The sequence below is a fragment of the Phaenicophaeus curvirostris genome, chromosome 4, assembly GCF_032191515.1.
Source record: "Phaenicophaeus curvirostris isolate KB17595 chromosome 4, BPBGC_Pcur_1.0, whole genome shotgun sequence".
Taxonomy (NCBI): Eukaryota; Metazoa; Chordata; class Aves; order Cuculiformes; family Cuculidae; genus Phaenicophaeus; species Phaenicophaeus curvirostris.
In genome coordinates this window covers 2049906-2073517 of record NC_091395.1, presented here as the reverse complement: position 1 = coordinate 2073517, position 23612 = coordinate 2049906, and the positions used below count along the sequence as shown (strand labels likewise).

At 48.6% G+C, this 23612-nt stretch overlaps 1 protein-coding gene across 5 annotated transcripts in view; it reads right to left on the bottom strand.

Annotated features, from left to right (window-relative positions):
• The window catches only part of SHROOM3 (shroom family member 3), a 138398-nt gene that overhangs the window by 20705 nt on the left and 94081 nt on the right, over nucleotides 1-23612 (bottom strand). For all 5 annotated transcript variants that reach the window (XM_069855003.1, XM_069855004.1, XM_069855006.1 and 2 more), the window contains 2 exons: nucleotides 10584-10712; nucleotides 982-1113 (listed from right to left, as the gene is read on the bottom strand). In XM_069855003.1, coding sequence (XP_069711104.1) covers nucleotides 982-1113; nucleotides 10584-10712 — 261 coding nt within the window. The remainder of the gene's footprint in view (nucleotides 1-981; nucleotides 1114-10583; nucleotides 10713-23612) is intronic.

Genomic DNA, 23612 nt, shown 5'->3' with positions numbered 1-23612 from the left:
CAGTGCACAGCCTCACAGAAACAGCCCCAGCTTGCTGGGACCACATCGCTGCTTCCAGTCTGCCTCAGCCTCGGTCAAAACCAGAGGCGCCTCACACCACCTTCTTCTAACAGCACTCAGGTCACTAGTTTAGTCTCCTGGGGACTGATAAACCACTACGCTCACTTAGAGAAACAGCCATGCATGTACAGTTAGGATAGAGCTGACCCCTGCAGAAAGCGACTGCCAAACCCAGGAAATCCCTTGCTGAACTTCTCACCCTGGGAATATCGTTGCTGATGAACTACTGTCAGCTGCTCTGGAGAGAGGCTCCCTTCTGCTGACAGACACGGTTGCCCTGTTCTTTACACTCTTTCTTCCTTCTTCTTAACAGGTTCATTTTGACCTTGGATTTCTTTTCCTTTCCTGGGGAAAGAACCATCCTGTGTTTCTACGTGGGGGCAGCTCACAGGATGCAGAGCAGGACTCCAGCAGCAGAAAGCTGCCTTAACGTCCTGGAAATGGGCTCCAGTCTTGGTAGGAAGGGAAATTTGTCAAGCAATTGATTTCCTAGCTGCTAATCACCTCACAGAGCACTTAGAGGAGGAAAACGCGGCCACTTTATCTGGGTAACCAAGCAGGAATCTAAGCTTTCCTGACTATAATCCCAATCCTGGTTGTTTGTGAACCTGTCCAGCTGCACGGAGGTGACTGGTAGCATTTTCCCTTCACATGTTTGTCTCCTTCCTTCACTCCTGTGCTCTAGATTTAGGCCCTGATCTGTGGTCAGTACCATCGAAACACACCCTTGGGCATAAGACTGAGCCTTCTTGAAGCCAGCGTGACACTGGAAACGAGGAGGACATAGGACTAGGGGACTAGTTTAGAGGCACGCCTGATTTCTACACCCATGAAAGCAGGGAAAACATCACCAAATTAAAGATAGATAGTGCTTTACATCTCTGCCTGCTCAGCACAGAACCCCAGCTGTGTAGCACTTACCTGGGGTGGTAGGATTGATGCCAAGGGGTGCCAAGTGTGCCCTGAGATATTTGCATCATGCTGGGATCGGGTTGGTTCTCTGCGAGTTTGGTTGAATGCCAGGAGTGCGGACGGCCTGGAGTTTCACTCCGCCTAGGTAAAAGCAGAAGGATTTTGCACATCAGCAACAGGCCAGTTCTTACGAAGAGGATGAATGTGAAGTAACACCACCATTTAAAAATGGTTGTGTTTCACCGTTATGTTCCCATCTCTTCCACATTACTCAAGCAGTAATCACGCGCCGTTCTGACATTCACACAACATGCTGCCCCTCGTATTAACAAGGCAACAGGCATGGGCAGTGGGCTATCAGTGAATGTGGGGTTCTTGCCCTCTACCCCTCAGCCAGCAGCCTTATCCCTCAGGGATGATCCTGGGGGCCCATTCACCAGGATTGGTTTGCAGACAGGGCTGCGTGTGGGCTCCCCAGCGATGTTCCAAGCAGGGTGGCTGCACGTGATTCTTGGAGATGCAAGCCCAAGTGTGTCCCCGGGCACAGCACGACACGGCTGCCCTTTGCTTGCTGCAGCCACCGACACTGAGGAAGTCCTCAGCTCTTTGGAGAAAAAAAACACTGACAGCCTTATTGGAAGAACATAATGGAAAGTCCAAGCAGGGGATTAGTGAACAAGCACCCTGAACACACTACGCAGACTCTCCTTCCCCCAGCCTTTGGGCTTGTCCTTAATCCTCCCTCTGCGTTCCATGGGGGATCTCTCCCCCTGCTCTAGCACTCACCTCCACAGTTTCTAACTTTTCCTGTGGGAGTGAGGTGCAGCACTAGACCTGTGTAGTGCTGAGTCCCAAATGTGACGGCCTGCAGGACAGCCTCGACTACCTATAAAGCATAAATGCAAAAGGAGCATGTGATGCATCCCTAAGGCCTTTATCTCACTGCAAATTTCACCACACAGCATGTCCTGAATAAGTCAGTAAATAGATTAAAACACCCTCTGCAGACGTAAAGCCAACTCTGAAAGAGAACTCTCCTAGCGCTGACTATGACTATGAAATGAAATAGGAAAACGTACGAAGTGAAAAACAATTGTTAAGGTCCGATATTTAGATTAAAAGAAGGGAGATTGAGATGACATCTTCAGAAGAAATGTTTTGCTGTGAGGGTGGGGAGCCCCTGGCCCAGGCTGCCCAGAGAAACTGTGGCTGCCCCATCCCTGGAGGTGTTCAAGGCCAGGCTGGATGGGGCTTGGAGCCCCTGATCCAGTGGGAATTGGGTTGGAACTGGATGGGCTTTGAGGTCTCTTCTGATTCAAACCATTCCATGATTCTCTGACCCTTTCCTGTCCCAAGTTAATGTTGGCACCAGCTCACGTTCTGTGACATGGAAAAGTATTGGCAGAAAGTAAGAGTTTCATCGGTAGATTTTCTATACCGATTTCAGAAGCACAGGTCATTCCTCATCAGCTAAGAAGAAAGAAAAAGGGACATTCCTTTTCTTTTAACAGCTATTGTGACAGGATCATTTAAGGAAAGCTGAAGGGGAGGTTTACAGCATGTGAGCTGAACCCAGTGCTGTTTTCCCATCACATGTATAGGTGTGTTTAGAACAGAGCTCTGCTGTCGAGCTCCTTGCCCAAGAAACAAGGCGGCTGAACACTGCCGGTGGGACAGTGACAAAACTGTTTTTAGAAATAACCTGCATTCTTGCCTTTTCCATTGCAGAAATGTAAAGGCTCTCTTTGTAATCCCAAGTAGTATGAGCGCCAGCGTTATTTTTTTGCTTGGGAAAACACGTGGAATGATCCCAAGTGTGTTATCCCTTGATTCAATCAGCAAAAAGCCGCACGGCAGCTGTACAGCCGATCTTCCCAGCCACAGGTACTTTAAACCCTTTTGGTCGATATCCTTGTAATAATACAACACGTGAAGAGCAAAGCTGTGAATTGAAGACAGAAGACATGCTGTACCAGCTCAGCACAGGATAACCTCGCATTGTTTCCACACCTACCTGATCCTGGAAACGTGGATTAAGCGTAACTGAATCTTAGCCCAGCTTAAGCCAAGGGAGGAAGCGCTGCAGTACACATGATCTCCAGCTCATGTTGCAGGCTCCTGCAGGTGATGTCTGAGGAGGCAGCGGGACGGAAGCACAGAGGGTCTCTGCGCACACGCATGCTCCAGAAGGCAGGGAACAGAGGCCCCGATCCAGTTCCCACTGAATCAGCAGAAAGACTCTCCTTGGGATGGAGCTTGGAGGTTGTAAAAGAAAGGCACAGCCAATGTCTGTGTGTGGGCGTTCAGGGAGCGCCAAGAAGTTCCTAGCTTCAGTCTTCTGCAACACCTGAAAATAGCACCTTGCTTCACTCCTCTTCCTTTAGCTTACTTTATAATTATTATTGCCTCATTAGGGAGCAGGACTGGAGCTGGAGCAAAACGCAACAGTGAGACCCGCAGTGGCTGCAGGAGAACATCTCCCATGACAGATGGGGGGAGCTGAACTTGGTCCAGCAGCCAAGTTTGCAACTGCTTCTGGTTACACGTGCTTTGCTGCAGAGCACAATGTTCGGGAAGCAATAAAAACCAGTGCAGGATTCAACACTTTTTGGCAAGCAGGGCAGAACTCGTTTTGCACAGCCCACAATGTCAGATCCTGATTCATTCTAAACAAACTTGATGAGTGATAAAACATGCTAATTCCTGACTTGAGTGAAGACAAATAAATCATTAGATCTTTATGGAATAAACTTGGTGTAGCTGAGTTGCCTTGAACAAAGCCAGGAACGACAGCCAACACTTTGTCCCAGGAGGCTGTGGGATTTAAAAAATAACTGCAATAATAATAACAACAACAATAATAAAAGGATCTCCTCCCCTTATCCTTTGTAGCAGTTCCTCAAGGGCTGTACCTGTACACTGCTTGTGAAAGCGTCTGGACAATCTTAATACTAACAAAATCTCCACTTCAGATAATGAAGAAAGCGATCCTTCTGTTGTAAATGCCAAGGCTGGAAAAGAGACTCTGGTTCCTTGTGGACACCTCCAGTGATCAGATAACTTGGGCACCCAGGTCAGACTGGCATCACGACAAATGCCTCAGAGTGAAGATACTCAGAGAAGTTAGTGGACCTTGACGCGATGCTGGCATCTCAATCAGCTCCACAGCAGCTGTAACACTAATTACACCCCAGATACTCCCAAATCAAAACCATAAACTGGAAAACTAAAGGGAACAGAATAGTCTTTAATTTTATCCAGCTGATGGTGCTCCTTTTTGCTATACTGGTCACAGCATTTTGAGACAGAAAGGTGACCGGCACACTAGCAGCCTCCTCTAATGCAGTCTGGCAAAGGTTTGACACGGTCTGGGCTGAGAGGACCACACTGACGTTTCTGAGGCCCTTCACCATTAATAGCTTTGTAGAAAGACCTAAGTGGGCTCTCCGTAATCTCTGTAGATTATTTTTACACTCTGTATGCAGAACAGTAGTGGAACTTTATAAAGATACCTCCAGCACTAACTCTACAAATGAAGCAGCACCTAAAGAGCAGCCAGCTGAAGCTTTCTTCACTGGATAACTGATCTTTTCCCCAAGGTTACAAACTAAACCCATCTAGATTAGTGTATTCAGTCTCATTTCTGTTCTCATTCTCTTCTTTACTGATGCTGGAACACACGCACAACCTGAGCGCTTTGCATTTCCAAAATACTCCAGCCCAGAGTCCTCCAAGGGTGCACAGATGCCTCTGGGTAAAAAGGTCATCTTTAATCAAAGCACATCTGGCTTCTTCAGATCATCACTGTCATTTAATGTACATTTGCCTAGAGAAGTTTCCCTTTTCCTAACCCTCCAAGTGGAACAGTTTTGGAAGAAAAGAACAAGATGCCCAAATAACCCCTGCAGACTCCTCTGCTCCAGGTTGCCAGCAGCATCGTTTGGCTGAGGTCAAGGAGTATGGCAATCCAGCAGTACCGACCACCACTGCCCTGACAGCTGCAGGTGGATCCTTACGCCCAGTTTACAGGACCTTGGAATGAGAAGCAAGAAGGAAGCAGTTCCCTCCCCTCACACGCTATATCCTGGTCTTTCACAGTGCAGGATCCTGGGGCACATCATGGGAGGGATTCGCTGTGCAGATTAGACATAGGTGAGAGTATCAAAGCAAGCTGCTGAAGGGAAATCCTTCTTTTCTAGCAAGGAAAGCACCTTCCCTACAGAAGGACAGACTGCAGACCACAGCAGAATGTAACTCAGCCTTTGAGAAAGCTACTGAGCCAGGGTGGGGCTGCTGTGGCTGATGAATTAGCAACTCAGTCTCACCAATGCCTCAGTAAAGTGATTGATTTCTGCTGCAATGCACTCAGAGCTTGGAGGGAGCTAAATCTTCATCAGGCTCATGTCTGGCCAACACATCATCCAAGATGGCTCAATAGCAACCATTTGTGAATACTTCTTCTAACACTGACCTCATGCTCATTATTTCTCTGTCCAGCAAGCTTCAAAATCCTCCTCGGCAGGGATGGGGAACACTGAAGATAAAGGCAGCAGAACCTTTCAAGAAATGCATCTCTTCCCAAGGAGCAGAAGCCATCTTCTTATCCAGGCAGGAGCAGTAATCAGCAGGACATGTTTTCCACAACCTGCAGGGGGGACTTTGACCAGCTGCTGGTGCTAATGTGCCCAAGAAAGATAGGAAGAAATAGAGAAGAGACCTGAGGCCAAGAAGGTCACTCTATGCCATCACAGACAAATGTGATCCCTGTGGATGTGCTTCCTCCCAGCAGTCGTGTGGCCCAGGTGGTTGTGTGGGAGGTTGCCAGAGCTGGAAGAAAGAGTCATGGCCCGGCCTGGCCTCTTTCTCTGGGGAGGCAGAAATGGACAAGGTCCCTGCAGCGGAGAAGAGAAGACAGATTTGGATGCAAGTGCAAAGCTTGTGCCTCTCAGATCCAGTCCCAGGCACTGAGCCACAAGACAGAAAGCCAAGAAGGCAGCTGCCCATCCTTACCACGTCATCACCGCAGAAGGTGAGATTTCAAGCTAAGGGTATTCCTAAACTAGCAAAAAGTGTGTGGCAAAGGTAGCGTGTCCTGAGCTGTACCCTGCTGAAGGCTCTTTCTATATGGAGGGACTCTGATTACAAGGATTTGTGAGTACCCTCCCAGGGCAACTCTGTACCTGCATGAACACAAAGTATGAAGAACAATCTGAACGATCACTGCTGTGGACCTGTCTCCAAGATGGCCACATCTACAAGGAGTGCTGGCATAGCAAGGATAACGTTCTGCAGACATCCTCACGCACTGCTGCAGTCTCTGTGCCCAGCTATTAAGCAGGAGATGAAGGAAAAACTAAAGCACTTGGAAGCCTATTAGGATTTCCACAGAGTGAGGCCGCAATCTCCTCAAAGCAATGTCGCTCTTAATTAAGGTTCAGTCATGGTTCTAAAAATAAGCATAACAGACAAGGCCAATTAGAGAGAAGTCGGACCATAACGGGTCAGCTTGATGTGTCTTTCACTGAATCTGTCTGTTTAGGCTCACGGAGCCCTTCTGGTAAATTCTGGGGTAGGAGGGATCTGGAGTGAGCTCTCTCCCCTCTCAATGCTGCCTAAAAAGAAGGAGAACTTACTGGAAAGACTGGAAGTGCAGGAAAGCATCCCTTCAGGGTATCTCACAGGTTTCAGCAGTCTCAGTCTTAAACAACAACAACAAAAAGCCTTGAGAAAAACACCCCAGCCAAGTTCAGGGCTCTACTCCAGGCCAGCCGACCCCATTTCCCTCCCCGGCCCCTTTCCCAGTGGCACAGGCAGATGTCGTGCCTGTGTGTGGTTTCCAGTTGATGTGTCAGACATTGTTTGCTTTTCCCCTTTGACGAGCATCACTCAGTATGGCTGGATTGCATCAGGCCAGGCCCCGAGTGCCACATCAGAACTGTGAGACTGAGCTCCCTAAAGTCTCTCTGGGGTGAGGAAGCAGAGAATCTGAGGCTTCTGCTCAGATCTTCTATCGTTACTATCGCTAGCTCTTCAGGAAAAACTCCCCACTACTCTACTGTAAAGAAACGCTTGGTGTGGAAGCAGAGATGATACCCACACATGTGGATGTACATACAGATTTCTTCTATTGTTTTTTGCAGCTCCACATGCAGGAAACCTCTCCCCTTCCTCCACTTGTCCCCCTGGCACCAAAAGCAGGCAGGTTATTCTACAGGAAGGTTATTTTGTGGATGGGAACGACCAACGGTACAGCAATGTTCATCCTGCTGCCTCTGGAAAGGAACACGGTGTGGGCAGCTGAAAGCATCATGTGCTGCAGCAAGACTTGTCAGAGTTTGCAAGAAACTGAAGATGGCTTTTCCAAGAGAAACTCTCTCCACGCAGGCTGCAGCAGAAGTGCTGGGATCACTGAGAGGTGACGGCAGCTGTGAGCAGTGGTCTCTCCTTAGCTGAACTCAGGAACAGTCAAACACTGTAATTAATGATTATTGGCCTTGCACATCACACCTCTGTGTTATCACTGTCTTATCCAAGATGGGGATTTATTCATTCTCCAGGAAAAGAAAGGTCTCAAGAGATGAAGCGACTTACACCCCAGCGCAGAGCACCCTCCCTGCCTCGATTTCCCTTTGCACAAGTACACACATCTGACAGGCAATATTTAGACTGAGGACAAAAAAGAGGGTCCCACTGACATTCCCTGACGCTAAGCAGACAGCAGACCTGAACAGGAACAGCGGGAATGTGGTTATCAGTGTGAGAGGGGATGTGCACAGGCTTCACTCTTGCTGATCACCAGATTCAAGGACTTTGTCCTACTGGGATCTTCTGACAGCTTTCTTTTTTAAAGAAAGCATTACCAAGCAACGCAGTAAGTATGATTGAACCTGCAAAATAAAGAGTATTTCAGATCTCTATTTGGAGAAAGTACTTGCTGCCAGGATAGTCCATCTGTGCTATTCAAGAGAACTGTGGCTTAGGGACATGGAAGCCAACCCAGCCTCCTGCCTGGAGCATTTCTGGATTCAAATGAGGAGCTGGATTAGAGCCCCTCTGCAACTTTCCTCTTCTTGCTACAATTTTACTCTGTTTCCTTTGCTGGAAAAAGAGGATGAAAGAACAGACATGGGAAAGATACAGCTGACAAACTTACTGTCTTTGAGAAGCACCCGATTATTTCCTGTCTTCTCCAGGCATTCATACCATCTCTCAGAGCACAGGCAGGAAATCTCAGCAGCCAGCCCCAACAGTGGCTTTCCCTGCCCACAGCTTTGCAGAAGCCACAGAACTGCACTGATTTACCCATATGGCTCAATGGGCTTAATTCAAATAACTTTTCCTCATTCTCCTCCATCCAGTAAATTAGTTTAAAAGACAGAAAAACAAGCATAGCTTAGATTCTTTTGCACACTGATATCAAACACACAGCAACTTGCAACAGGAGAGACTTTGAAACAATGGAAGGAATGTGTTTTTCCTGGTCTTGTTCAGCGCTTAGGAGGAACTTGGTGGCTGGCAGCAGAAACACTGCCCTGTGAGCCTGATTATCCAAACGTAACATGGACAATGAGTCACGGCAGGTAACCAAGGGGATTTGCAGGGCAAGCAGTACAGACAGTAGCTGGGTTCTCCTCCAAGTTGCAGGCAACACTAATATAAATCACAGGCAACGCTAATAAACTCAATCCAAACTGCTAATGTAGAAATGATAAATGGGGAGAGAAGAAGCACCTCCAGCTGTATGTGATGAACGTATGTATGTATTTACGTACGCTTTGGGGGGGTGGGGGGATCTGTTCACAAACAGACTGCTTGCTACTGTACTGCAAGGGAAAAAAACGTCAAGGGGGACCAAGGGGAGTTCAGACTTCTAACATATCAGGTGAAATTGCCATTCAATCCTAGCTGGGAGTTCGTCTTAGCATCCCAGCAGGGAGCAGTTGCGATAGCTGTCTGTTCCTGAGCACATCACTGGGACTCACATCAGTGGAGTGGGAGGAATAGCAAACCTGCAGTGATCTAACACAATGCTAATCACAAAACAACTAATGAACCTGTCCTCTCTCTGAGGAAAATTTGTAATCACTTTGGTAATAACCATTTTTTTTGGTGAAAGACACTCTCACATCTGAATTTCTAGGCCTAATTCTTCCCTCCTCCTCATCTCAGATCACCCTTTACCGCTGGGCAGAGCTGTGGCTGCACCAGCTGGCAGTGCTGCCCTGGTCGTGTTTGTTTTGCAGGGTGGAGGAAACGAGGCAAGCTTGTGAACAATCATTGAGTGCACGCTCAGGAGGGTGAACCTTACGCAGCCTGGTGCTATGCTGCTCCTTTCTGTAGATGCTCAACTGCAGCACCTGAGAAACTGGTCCTGCGCTCTGGAGTCCCCCTTGGACCACGGGCCCTTGTTCATCACCCTGAATTTCAGAAAATAATCGGGGCTGCTGACAGCCCATTGCCTTCATCACCCAGGGCGAGTCTGCAGAGAGTAAACAAGCTGGGAAATTGTATCCGGTGCTACCACAAAAGCAAAGGCCGCCGAGTCTGAAATACCCTCCCACACTCAAATTCTTATACATTAAAGCAACTTCCTGTTTGGAACCAAAGCTTCAGACAAGTCAAACTGCAGACACAATCTCCAATATAGGCAAAACATTGGCACTGCATCCAAAGACAAATTCATCCAAGTAAAATGCTAACCTCTGGAGGTTCTGCTGCTACACTGACCAGCAAGCAGGATTTCCAGAAGACAATCGCTGAAGGACTTGGTGCTATAGGAAGGTAGTGGGCATATGGGGCTTTATTCCCACATTGGGTCATGTACCTCAGTAACTGCAGGGTCCCACACCCTAGCCAGAGATAACTCTCTCTGATACCTCTCCCAGGCTTCACACTGAAAAAGGGGAGATTGAGATGATATCTGAGAGAGAAATGTTTTCCTGTGAGGGTGGGGAGGCCCTGGCCCAGGCTGCCCAGAGAAGCTGTGGCTGCCTGCTGAAGGCATTTAATAATTTAAAAATGCAGATAGGCACTCAGCAGGATTGCCATGAATGCCAAGCTCTCACTAAAACTCCCAAACTTGGAAGAAGCCAGGTAGTTTTGGAAAGCCAGGAACCCAATGCTGGTGAGACAAAGCAGGCTGACATCACTGCTGTGGAGGTACTTTGGTCTGGCATCTCTGACAACCTCTACCACCACTGACAAAGTGTTTGAGGAGAAATGACACCTCTTCCAGGACTCCTCCTCAGCGAGTCACCCTCAGGCGTACTGGCAGCCAAAGCAGTAACTATTTTACACCCAGGCCTGTGTAAGTGGTACTGACATCCAGCAGCATTGATGCTACACTCAAATTCCAAATAGCGAATTCATTTCCCTGACACTGTGCTGAGTGCAAGGAAGCCCTGGGAAGAGGTGAGCGTGATGTTAAGGAACCGTCCTGGACCTCTTTCACCATGTGATGCCTCAGACGCTGGGGATTCGTGCTGCTCCACTTCAACACTACTGCTACCCTCACTCCCACAAAAGAGAAGTGGAGTTTGCCAACCTCTCTCCAAGAAAAGCAGCCACAAAGCACACATGGCAGACAGGGACACAGACACATGCATGCTCACCTGCTCTTCAGCCGCAACTTAATTCCTCCTGACCACGAGGTTTTGCTGGGCTGAAAGTCAGTCGTTAAGCAGTCCGGGTTGAGCGGGCTGGCAGACAGGTCTGTGCATCCCTTCACCGCATGGGTGTCCCTGTCAGTAGAAACCACAGCCACATAAACATCAACACGCAAAAAACTTAGCCCTTGTATCCTAAATTTAGTAAGGATTTTAAGAAAGAAGGCAATGCACAGTATTGGGAGCAAGGCAGGGGCATTGGTTTTTAAACAGTGCAAAGAAAACATCCCAGAAATCCACGCACGTCCCTTTTCTTTTCAACGTTGCTGCCCAGGCAGGTGACAGGAGTGACATTTTGCTCTCCTTTATACCTAGGGAGCACTCAGCCCCTGTGAGTGCCCCTCACAACTATTCCGGAGGACCTGAACAACACTGCAGCACTGCCTCCTGGCAGACAGGAGAGGGATCAGCTGCAGCATCCGTGGTGCAAAACTCATTATCCTACATCTGCATTTTGGGACTCTAGATCCCTAAGTTTGGAGTTCAGGGGCTGCACTGTGGGATTTGCCCCTTCCACTTTACGAGAGCTCAGGGAACGCTCTGAACACACAGGAGAAAAGCTAATAGAAATGTCCACATGAGAGCAAGAAAGAGAAGCCTGTGGCTCTCTCTACTGATATTTCCACAAAGTTAGCAAAGGAATATTTACCCTCCTTCCTCACACGCATGCAGCACACAAACACTGTGCAACTGTCACGTCAGCTCCTTCCTTCCCGCAGGCACAGGAATGCCTGAAACAATCCAGTATTCCCGCTTGCTCCCATTTTTTTGCACAGAAACACAGAGGAGACACTTGCTCAAGGAACCCCCACGCTGCAGAAAAGGGTGTCTGAAAGGCCCCCTCCTCACCGAGGTCCACTGTAATTGCCTCTTGTTCCGTGCTTAGCGGGCTGCAGGCTAAGCGCACATGCCGGCATCTGGGGCTTTGGATAGCTGAGATGGCTTGGATGCCATTCCGCTGAGAGGCCAGCCGTCTTTGTGTCCAGCTCGGTCCTCCCCCACGCTCCCTCTCCAAGCCCCCACGTGCCAGCCAGGAATGTTAAGCCTCACATTGCAGATGAGATATAGCGGGGAAGTGAGCGAGCAGCACTTTCACCTCCATTAGGGAAAGCGACTGCTCCAGAATGGCCTTTTTGCTCACCCTGCTTATCTTCACCCAAATTTTACCCCATATCCTGCCTTAGCTGACTTTTCTTTCCATGTGCCACATCCTATCCTGCTTTGTCTCTGCCACCTCTCTCCACTGAGATGATGCTGAGCCTCTCATAAAGATCCCTCTCCCTGCTCCTTTACCAGCCTTGCTCTCTCACCCCAGAAGCACAGCCTCCTTTAGTGCAGCCCTGGGAATTGCCAGCACCATGAGCTGCTTCAATGATCTTTTCCTCCTGAGTTTACCATGAAAACTTATTAAGTTTTAGAGGTGATTTCACTGCCAGGTAGAGAAAGGACAGGTGGCCTGCTGCAAATGAGGGTTTAAAAGATTTCACATAAACAATTTATACTTACAAATATATAATTTTGAAAGCAAAACATATTTGCATCTGTAGCATTTCGAGGAGCAAGTCCCCTGTTTATGGTTTTGTATGGAAGACTGGAGCAGTGGTCCTAGCCACACTGAACTGCACTTCTGCCCCACAATGCTGCCCCTGAGACACTCCTGAGACAAGGGGCCCCATGAAGCCCCTGGGAGTGTTTAAGCACAGCTCAAATTCATGGTGAGGCTGCTGAGGATTGTGCCGAAGCCTAATGAGGCGTCTCGCTGACAGCATGGTGGCAGGATCCCATTAGAGGGGAAAGGATCTCAGCAGAGGCACTTATCTTAACTCCAGGGTAAATCCTCACCACCCCTTCCTCCTCCCCAGTTAGCTAACGGGGCCACAAAGGAATCAGTTTAGCTGCAGATGCTTTGCAGGCAGTCTGAAATTGGGGTGACGCTGCCTTAGTTCAAAGGGGAGAAGGTGCACTGGCTGTGGCTGCACCTCACCGATTCAGGGTGATTTCATGTGAGGTGCTGCTGCTGGGTCCCTCCTGGGCACTGGCCCAGCAGTCTTATCTGCAGAAGCACTGATGCCTGTGGCTCCAGCTGCTTTTGAGGGGCAAGGCAGGTGCTGAGCCCTTTTGGAAAAGGCAACAGTGCTACAACCCTCAGCACAGCCCCGAAACACAGAGTCACGGCGATTGCTTTGGGACAATTCTCAGAGAGTTGTTTCAACCTGTTTGAAAGCAGATACTGACACAGTAGAAGATCTCTGCCACGTTCACAGGAGATGCTTTTGATCAGCAATGAACTTTCCTACCATGCCTGCGGCAGCGCTCAGCTGTAACCTCCCCGTTCCTTTCCCGAACAGCAGAGTTTGGCTCTCCTGGGCTACAAAAGAGCCACACTGAAGCAGTGAGGAAAGCCGCTCTGGTCTCCTTGTTGGTCAGTCAGCTCCGAAGAGCCAGTAACGATATCCAGGACTGGGAAATCTCCTCTATGCCCAATACATAACAGAGAGTAATCAAAAGCCTGGGAAAATGACAGAAAGGAGTGGGCACCTATGTCTCCCCCATCACTGCAGCCCAGGGAGCTTTCAGCACATGGGGTCTTTTTTTACACCAGCTTTTGAAACATGTGAAGAAATAGACAACACAGACCCTAAACTCTGCTGTGAGCAGAGCTCTCTAATTCAGTCGCTTCCAAGTGTTCCTGTACGGATCCGCACAGATCCGACCCTCACTGTTGGCAGCTCCAAGCAGCGTGAGGGGAAGCAGCCTGGGTGTTCCCCTCGCACAGGGAGAAGACTGTCTTGCCAGCATACATAGCTTCGGGGTTTACCTCGCAGAGACAAAGGAGCATTAATTAGAGCCTGTGGGGGTTCTGGGGTTGTTGTTCAGGGGGAAGAAGGAAACGCAACAGAGTTTTTCCCAAGCCTCTTAAAAAACTATAATAACTGAGCTCTGTGTGGAGCGCGGGCTCAATCAGACATTGAAAACTAATCAGCCAGGCTACAAGTAATACCATTAATCAGCCCAGTGGGGAATGTAGGGATGAGGAATCCTGCACACACACACATCAGGGATGGAGCAGAGCAGCTCTCCAGCAGTGGTGGTGGCCGGGTGCTTTGCTATAGGATGATTCCTGTGCAGGACTGCCTCCAGCGACAGCACAGCCAGCTGAGCAGAGAACTCCTGCAGACAGCACCAGGGCTGCAGCTGCAGAGGTGGAGATCTCCCTCAAGAGGACCCACAAACTCAGCACCTTCCTGCCCTGGCAGCTCTCTGCCTCACACTCAGCCAAGCGACCTGGCTGCTTATCCCAGAAGATCTCCTAAGGCAGCTCAGCCTTACGATCAGGAGCGCGCTAATCCCTGTAAAGACACTTCTTCAGCCCTACCATGGAAACAGCAACCCCAGTGGAAAGACGCTGAGGTCCTACCTTGTGTCTTGACTGTGGCCCCTCACACCTTCTCCTTCGCGTGACTGTTCAATGGAAGCTTGAGCTGCCCTGGATAGCACAGCGAGATGGCTCTCTGCAACAGCACCCACCCAACTCAGATGCTCTTTAAGCTCGGGGCTGCATTTTATTTCAGGACTTTGCACAGTGCCTCACAATCACAGAGCAAAAACGTGGCTCTGGCAAGGAGTGGCCTCCAGTTGTTCTTTTTGTGATCATCTTGTTTCTAACACTCACAAGTGGGAGACAGGAAACCTTGGGCAGTCTATTTAAAACTCCTTTACCTCCCACCTGAGGCTGGCAGCTGCCTCCAAAATCTTTCCTTTTTTGCAAAGTTTGTGTTTAATTATGAATTGTTATTTACAGTTGCTGCTTCCATGGTGCTGCGGGTATTTCATACTGCACATGTAGATGAAGAGCTGAACAGACACTCTGCCCAGCCTTTCCCTTATCTAAAAATACAGCCTGGTAGGGTTTTTTCTGGTTGCCCACTTGACAAACATTGAAAGAACAGAGTGCTACAGACTGAAGCCTTCAAGAAAAGCCTGCTCCTCAAGAGATTTCATTGCCCCCAGCCTGGCTGCCTCTGCCATGTGCAGCGAGCACCAGCTGCCAGCAGAAAGCGGCAGCGCCTCTTCACCACACAGCCCTATCTCCGCTGTGCAGCCTGTGCCTCCTTCTCTGAAGCAGGCATCCATGAAACGCTTGCCTTTTTGTACCACCCTCTTCAGAACTCTCCAAGAAAGCACAGGCAGCCTTATCTTACAGTAATAAGCTCCCTACAAGACTGATTTGCTTGTTGCTGCCATCCAATGTCTCAAGTTCTTCCCAAGCTGTGACAATCCCTGCAGAACCCATTCACTGTTTTATCACAGAATCATGGAATGGTTTGGGTTGGAAGGGACCTCAAAGCCTATACTGTTCCACCCCGCTTCCATGAGCCGGGACACCTCCCATTGGACCAGGCTTCTCAAAGCCCCATCCATCCTGGCCTTGGATGTCCTTTAGGGAGATCCTTTGTTTCTGACCATTGATGACTCTGACCTCCTCTGGCCACCTTATCTGCCTCCTGTGCTGACCTCCCGTTACCTGCGTGCTTGAAACATTCCAGACTATTTATCTTAACCTTCTGGGCTCTTGGCTCTTCTTTCTCACTTTCTTTGGTCTTCCTAATCCTTATTTATAATCTTCACATTCCAGTAGGGATTGGTTTCCTAAATCACACCTAGACAGTAAGAGTCGGGGTGCGTGTCTCTGCCCAGCAGATCCCTCAGGAATCGTGTCTGAACTGGCTGACCGATTCAGCCAGGGCCTGCAGAAATATTATTCTCCATGAATTAAACTTCTCGCCTCATGAAGAGAGTTCCCTGAGTAACAGAAGTAGCATAAAACATTGCTCTCATTTTCAACAGTTCCACCTCTTAAAGTCATGATTATTTATTTGACAGTAACGCCAGTTTTGCTGCCACGGTAATAGAAGACGTAAGTCCAGGAGGATCAACCACCCAGTTGTTAATAGGCTTAGTAATTTTTAATGTCTCATTCCTTCTAAGCCCGGTGTTATTCCTAGCAGGGAGGACAGAACTTAAATTTTGATTTTTAAATCATTTAGGATCAACAGGAGCATTTATAACCACTATCAGAATTAAAAGCTTTCCTAGAAATATAACTGCTCACACACTGACACTTCTGAAATGAAGGTGAAAGTAAAGAACTCCAACCATGTTCTACAGTGATTTGTAGGCATCTTCTGATGGTTTTTTCTCTTAAATTGTCTTAAATTGGAATGTAAGAAGCAGCTCACTTTCTCCACAGAGACAGCCAACAGTAGAGACACAAAAATAATAAGTGCAACAAAGCAGAACTCAGCTTTGGGAGATGAAGGAGTTAAGGCTGCTGTTCTGTCCTCATTGTACCCTGTGTTACATAATGTCACAGGGTGACCTGAGAACCCCAGCTCAGCCGAGTGACATAAGGAGAGTTGGGCAGCTTCACCTCTGTCTATCCTCATCCTGCAGGCTGCAGGCCAGCTCTCGGCAGCTGATGAGCTGGAATTACATCTCAACATGAATGAAAAAGCCTGCCTCCTCTGTGCTGTGAAGAATAGGGCTCCCCTGGGCAGGAAAAGAGACCATGCTCCTCCCAGGCACGGACCTTGCACTTGCTAGTGAGCACGCTGCTCTGCAGATCCTCCTGCTCTTCCCAAGATGAAAAGACCCAATTGCTTACGTATTTCTTATTTTGTTACCTCCTGTGGCTGGTCCAGAAATAGCCTGTAATCCATGTATCTGTCACACTCCCAGAATCTCCTTTGGCTGAAGTGGAAGTGCCCTGCGTATCAGAGCACAAAGGCCTGACTCCTCTCCTAGACAGAGCACACATGGGACTCATCTGGCAGCACCAACATCTGCTCAGCTTTGTTAGTCTGAGCTCATGGGACCCCCAAGCCAGACAAAGAGCCAGGACCAGCTGGAAAAGCATGGACAAAACCATTTTTTCATCAGAAACATTCTGATAAATTGAACTGAAACTTCTCCTTGGAGAGCATGCAGCTTGGACCTACGAAATTGAAAGGAAAAGCATCTCAGCTCCTGTGTAAAATCTCTAGCCTGCCACTCAGGACACTCATCCAAGATGGGAAAGGGCCAGGTTCAAGTCTACAGTCTAATAAGGCAGATAAGGAATTTGAGGCTGTTTCATGGACACCTCAAAACACAACAGGATCCACCTATGAGAATCCCTGGAAGGACTCAGCCTTACACAGAGCAAGGCAGGTTTTGAAATCTCATTGAAGCTCTATTGGACACACAGATCTTGGGATTGGACTAGGTGCTCTTCCCAGAGTTCTGCAGCAAGATCCAAGCCTCAAGCAGAAACAATATTATCCACAGCTTGGATTCAGATGGGTCAGTAAAGCTCAGGGGAAAAAACCACACAACCCCAGACCATTCAGAGTACTGCTTGCTGCTGCTTCTGAGAAACTGGACTATTTAATGCAAGTTGTTTTGTATGCATCACAGGCAAACTTTAGATGGATATATCTCACATTCAAGCGCTCATCACTTTCAGTCTAGTGGCTCCTATGCAGTGTTTCAGGGCAAAGAAACACAGATGCCGAGAAGCCACTTGGAGTTAGCTCAGATTCGCAGCTTCCCTTCCTAGGAGGGCGCCTCACTTCTGCAACTCCAACTTAAACATCATCAATGAGCACTGACCTTCAGGTCCACTGAGAAAAAGTCTGGGGAAAGGATATCGCATTTTGACCATCTACTCCTACTTGTCCAGTGTTTTTCTGGCCTCTCCTTTCCTCTGCGATTGGATGGGTTTATATGACCTGACCTCAATCCCACAATCTGCCCGCGCTGTGGTTGCAGAGGCCCACACAAACACACAAAAAAATCTGCTCTGGTGCCAAACCTGTTTGCAAGCAGGGAGCTGAAAGGAGTATTCGCATTCATTTGGGTTCCTCACTTCATTTGGTCTTGACCAAGGGATCTTTGAGAAAATGAACTCCCTCTTTGTCTGTGGGAGAGACCTAATCCCCGTTTTGCCCTGTGGATTACTGGGTACTTAGAAAGGCACTCACATGCACATTTTTGGTTCATGCCAGCCGTGTTTGGGCCCACAATGTGTAGCGTTTGCTTTGGTCTTTAGGTTTGACAACAGGAACTCCACTGCACTCAGAGCTTGACCCCTGAGACTGCCACCATTCTAAAGCCACCCCAGACCGATGCTTTCTGCACGGCGGTTCTTCCCCTGCTTTGCACGTGTAGTTTGCCCCCAGCCGGCGCAGGTGAAGGCAGTGTGCAGCCAGGCAGCTGGCCACGCAGCCCTGGGGACCAGAGGCTTTTCTTGTGCTGCTGAGCTGGTGGTGGGAGCACACAGTTCCCTGCCTAGCCCTGCCAGAAAGGCCTGGACCCAAACTGGAAGGAAGAACCCATAGGATTGAGAAATTATCTTTTATCCCTAGTCAATTCCTGTCTTTTTGTGATAGAAGTTTATGGTTTTACTCAATTATAGCTTGCTGTTTGTGCCACCCAGAGAGCCTGCGGGTTCCAGCACTGGAGGCCACCACCTCTGGGCTGTACACACCGATATATAATAAAAGGTGATAAGATATAATAAGACGTAATTTCTTTTACAATAGGAATAGTAATTCCTATTATTATTATTATCATTATCACTATAGTATTCCAATAATTCCAATAAACCCCAGCATAGCTGGGCTTTTGCCACTGTTGTTGCCTGTGCACAAGGTGGTTTGTTACCTGCCCTGATTTTGCTTTGGCCATCAAGCTCAGCAGCCTTTCCAGCCCACTGGTGTTCCCACTCAGGAGAAGTGTGCTCTGTGTACCTCTGGCTCAAATCTTGCTGGGATTGTGGCTTAATTCTGAAAAGGAATAATTCCAGATGTAGTTCAATGGAAGTAAAGGAATCCCATCTTCACTGGGGTAAATTATTGCCAACCTGAGCAGCATGCTGCCCACCAAGGAGAGATCTCACCTTCTTGGGAGGTGAGGCTGGAGAGATGATAGGTCTCTGGTCTGCCAAACGGTACCACCACCAAAAGAAAAAAAAGGAGTGCAACCTGCCCTGCACATCAAATCTACCTGTAAGTGAAATGCTTTCCTACACCTCATACTTAGAGAGTTTTCATCTCCTTAGAAAACAAGTCTGCTAATTTAGTATATCGAAACAAAAGTAAAATCAGAGAGAAATGACACTTCCATTCTGTTCCACCCCAGGACTATCTATAGACTTGCTCCTGACCATTACTGAAAACCTCTTTTACAGACCCATCAACTCACATTGGCCTTTGGGGATGTTGTGGGATTTGTTTGGGGAATCAGATCATCACCCCTCTTCCTGGGCTGTTCAGGGCCAGGAGACCACTAGGAACAGCCTTTCAGACCTGGCCATAAAAGACTGGGGTCAGCTCTCTCTGAGGTGCAGACGTGCCCAGATCTGCCAGTTGAAGGTGCCCAAAATGAAGAGAATGTAGAGCAGAGCTCACACAGAGGGACCATTAACACATCTGTCCCTTTACAGACTATCACTACCACACACAGGCAAAACAATAACATCAGCTTTATAGGTTCTGGGGTATCATGTGGATCAAAATTCATTCTGTATAAACTACAACATTTAACGTTTCTCCCGTAACACAGAACAAAGCACAAGCCGGCTCTGAAGGACAAGTGTAAATGAAAGCAGTAATCTCAGCTCCTACAAAGAAAGGCAGCCATAAGAAGGAAGCAAAAGTAAACTAAAATAAGGATTGGTTTCCATCTTATGGTTAGAAAATCAAAATGATTCCATGGGAAAAGACTACAAGCCCTCCATGCTGAAAAAAACTACGTTCACAGAGAGATTCAATAAGCAGAAGTTATTGTCCTAGAATCACACTTCACACTCACCCTGTGGAACGGTGATATTTTCCAGGTACAAAAGGGCTGTCCTAGGGAGGGCTCTGAATGTCAGACAAGATGCATCCCACCTGGGGACCTGCCCCGAGACTCAAAAGTCAAGACCAGCCCTCACCAGGAGCCTTTTCCACCAGCACACAGGAACCAGGGCTAGACCCAATCTGCCAGTGCTGGGGATTGCGTGAGCACTTCCTAATATGTCAAAGGCAAATCAAACTAGGTCAGTTCAGACCGACAATTTAAATGGTTTAAAGCTAAAGATTAAGGGAGTGCTTACACAAACTGTTCCAGTGGCAGATGGATGAGATCTCTGGCTCTGATGAGCAAGCGAGGGCATTAATCTCTTCCGCCAGCACAGCTGGATCTCTCTTCCTGGCTTGCATACACATTGCACTTTACGGAACACATCCTGAGATTTTACCCTAGGACCTCTCCTTTGAAAATACAGGACTGGAGAGCTACCACAGAAGCTCAGCTGGTTTGTGAAAAACTGGGCTCAGTGTTAGTACTGAGTGAGTGACAATTGAGCATCTGTGCAGAGGGGCGGGAGAAAGCCTCAAGCTCACATTTGTCACAGGTCCAGTGGACATTCAGCATCAAGAACTGACTCAAGCCTGCAGCCAAGTTGTCTCTGCTCTCTAATCTGATTATTTTGCAGTGTTTCCTGGTACACCAGGTTGTAATTGCAGTAACTTGAAGGGTGGAGTGCGTTTTACAGACCTAAATCACCTGCAGAGGTGTATCAATGCCTAATCCCCAGAACACGAGTTACTTATGAGCTGCCTCTACATCCTACTCACCCACCTCTTCCTGGACAAATTCCTGAATCCCTTACTCAACACAGCATTCATTCACTCCCTCAGACCTTCAGCAGGAGATTTGCTCAAGTGAGAAATGAATAAGGATTGAGTAAGTAGATAAAGACTTGGCCGTCTGCTTTACAGACCACAACCTCTGCAGCCTCTGCAGCGTCTGTGCACAGAGCTCAGAGACCTGCAGCTCTCAGGGACTGGGGTGCAGAAAAGCAAAGAGAAAAATAGAGTTAGTACAGAACCCAGCTGTGCCTGTTAGCTGCCTGTCCATCCCAGAGGCAGGAAATGCTGTCGTTCATCCATCGTCACCCCCTCCCACATCATGCTAATGGCACAGGTCCAGTGGAAAACCAGAGCACAGGTCCAGGGAAGGCATGAAAGTAGTCTGACAAAAGCAGAAAAAATGGAGCTTTTCAGCTACACAGGGTCCACAGAGTGGGGTACAAGCTCAGAGCCAAACACAGCAGCCCTGTGATCTGGCTGATCACCTCCTTGAGTTTTTGTTTCTAAAGAGTACAAGTTTGCTGTGGTTACTGTTCTCCTGCAGCAGTGATATCACAGCTTCTTTATCACTTCAGCCATAAATGCAGCTGTAAAGCAATGCGGGCAGCAAAGCCCGTGGAAGTGAAGCCATTCAAGTTCCAACTGTGGCCAAAGCAGGCTCTGCCCTCTGAGCATCCTTTGACTTTCGATGGGAGTGCCCAAGGCCGTATACAGAAAAGCCAGCTGCTGAGCTGAGAAATAGATAAATGTATGTTTGTCACTCAAATTAGTTTTAGTATCTGCCAGTCCAGCAGGGATGAGAGCTATCTGACAAGAGTTTGGGAAGGGATGAGGGCTGTAGCCATGGCGAGCCATATCAGATGAGAGAGGAACTCCTGGTCCCTCTCACCTGATGCTCTGCCTCAGCACATCCCCTCTGTGCTCACAAAAAACACCTCAAAGGAGGCACCAGCCTTCACAGATCCACTCCCTCCTAGCAGTGACAGAGGCCCCTAGCTTCTGTGGCTCCTCCAACAAAGGCAAGGGCCGGCCACCTACCCCTGCCCAGCGGAGCCACTGGAGGTCGGGGCAGCAGGGGGCTGGCCACCTGCCCAGTGCCAGCGGAAGGGGAACAGCCACCCCACTGCACAGCCCTGCCGCCAGCAGTGAGGGGCGCGCTCGGGAAAGGGCAGAAAGCAGCAGAGTTCAAAAAAGAAGCAGGAAGGTGGTGAAGAGTAGGGAGGACTGTAAATGACAATAAAGCAATTATTCCAGTTGCGGCGGCAAGGAAGCATTGTGAGGGTGGAAAAGAAAAGTAGGCTTGAGTTTCATGATGAGCATGGAACAGAGATGGGTGAGAAACTAACACCAGAACCACCAGCCAAACCTTAGCAGCTGCCAGCAGCCAGGTCCCAGCCCTGGTGGGACGCTGGCTGTCATTGCATGGCACAGCTATGTAAAAAGGTGACTAGTCGCTGTCTCCATAACAAAGCCTTACACAGCCTACATTAGAAATGGGATTAGCAACACCAGCACTCATACGTGAACAACTGCTAGGAGTAAAGACACCATGAACATGTAGAAATTCCAGGCCATCGAGGACTAAGCTCTGTTGTTATGCAGCAGAAATAGCCCTCTGCCTTCCTCCTGCTGAAAAGATAATACAGGCACCTTCCCTGTACACAGCCCTACATGTGGGAGCTCTTCTATGCACCCTGCCAGCAGGAGAACTCTTCCCCATCACTTTATCTCCTGTGTTTTGGTCTGACGATCCTCAGTCTAGAGATCAATCACTCCTTGGGCTCAAAGCAAGATCTGAAGCTGGGGCTTTGGATGTTGAACTGCGTGCACTGCATGGGCAGGGACATCTCCCACGGGATCAGGGGCTCCAAGCCCCATCCAACCTGGCCTTGAACACCTCCAGAGATGGGGGAACCACGGCTGCTCTGGGCAACCTGGGCCAGTGCCCATCAGTTTTTAATGGGGCTTCTCTCCCAAGTCGTTTAAGAGACATCTTAAAAATCCACTCAAAGTCACTATGTGTGAAACAGTATGAACGGCTTTTCCTTAGAAGGGCTCCAAGCACATTTGGAAGGCACGGAGGAGCTGCCCACCCACTGCAGTGCCAAACAGCAGGCTGACTTGTGGTCCTCCACAGCTAAGCAGAAGGCAGACATTTACCAGTTAACAGAAGACAGCTGACATGGAAAATCATAATTCCGTGGTGTGAACGCCAGCCACCTCTCAGAGGGAGCCACCCTTTTGCTAGGGACACACAGCGATCTGCAGCCACAGTTTGGAACTCTGTGCTCTGCATGGCAATAGGAGAAAGGGGAGCAATGCCTATCCCCAGTCCCAGCTTTTCTTCATTCACTGGATACGCCATGACCATCCTCATTAAAAAAAACCCTCCAAAATTAAGCCTTGGTGGAGCCAGTCCCAAACACAAAGTGTCTGTTGAGTCAGAAGTGCCAAACTCTTTCACACAGCGAACAGCAAACCCAAATCCTATTAAGCAGCCATCAGCGTCAATATTTATTCCTCACAAATCAAGGACAGGCAGCCTAATAAACAGTGTCAGACTGAGCCTGGTGAGATGGAAGAGAAAGGGGACAGCCTTGAGGAAAGGACATGACATTAATCAGCATAACCCCTGCAAACCCCTTGACAGAAACAAGGTAGTAAACTCATTAACCACTTAGAAACTAAGCTCCTTTTTTGCTTCGCACAGTGATAGCCCACATTTTCCAGCCTGAAGGTTTGACATCACAGCAAAACAACTGGGTCCCATAAAATCTTTTCCTTTCAGTCTGCCGCTCAACACACAGCTCTCTCTGGTCTCAGGTTTTGCTGGGTTAATTGCTCTCTTCCCTGATGCAGAGCAGCACTATCCTGAGGCCTGGCCTGCAGTGCATTAAACACTCAGATCAGTATGGAGTAAGAAAGGTCCCATACCAAAGACGTCTGCACAGGAAAGCAAATAAAATTATGATTTCACAAGGCAAACTCGTTGGCTGCCTCAAATATCACAGCTTCTCCTTCTCCTCCTGGATCAATCCTGCCCTGGGTGGTGGTGCAGACTGTCTTTTTGGGTGTGCTGAGAGCACTGTGCGTGTAGCCATGCCGCAAAGCTGGGAAAGGAACCAGCCCAACTCCACTTCTGTCAGCTGACTGTGATGATGATGCCTGTGCCGGAGCCCAGGAAGAGACCCAGCGTTCCTCTGCACCTCATCACAAAGAGGAGTTCATGTTGGGTGAGACACAAGGATGGTGCCAGGTCTTCCAACTGACATAGCTCAGTGAGGATAGCTGGATTTAT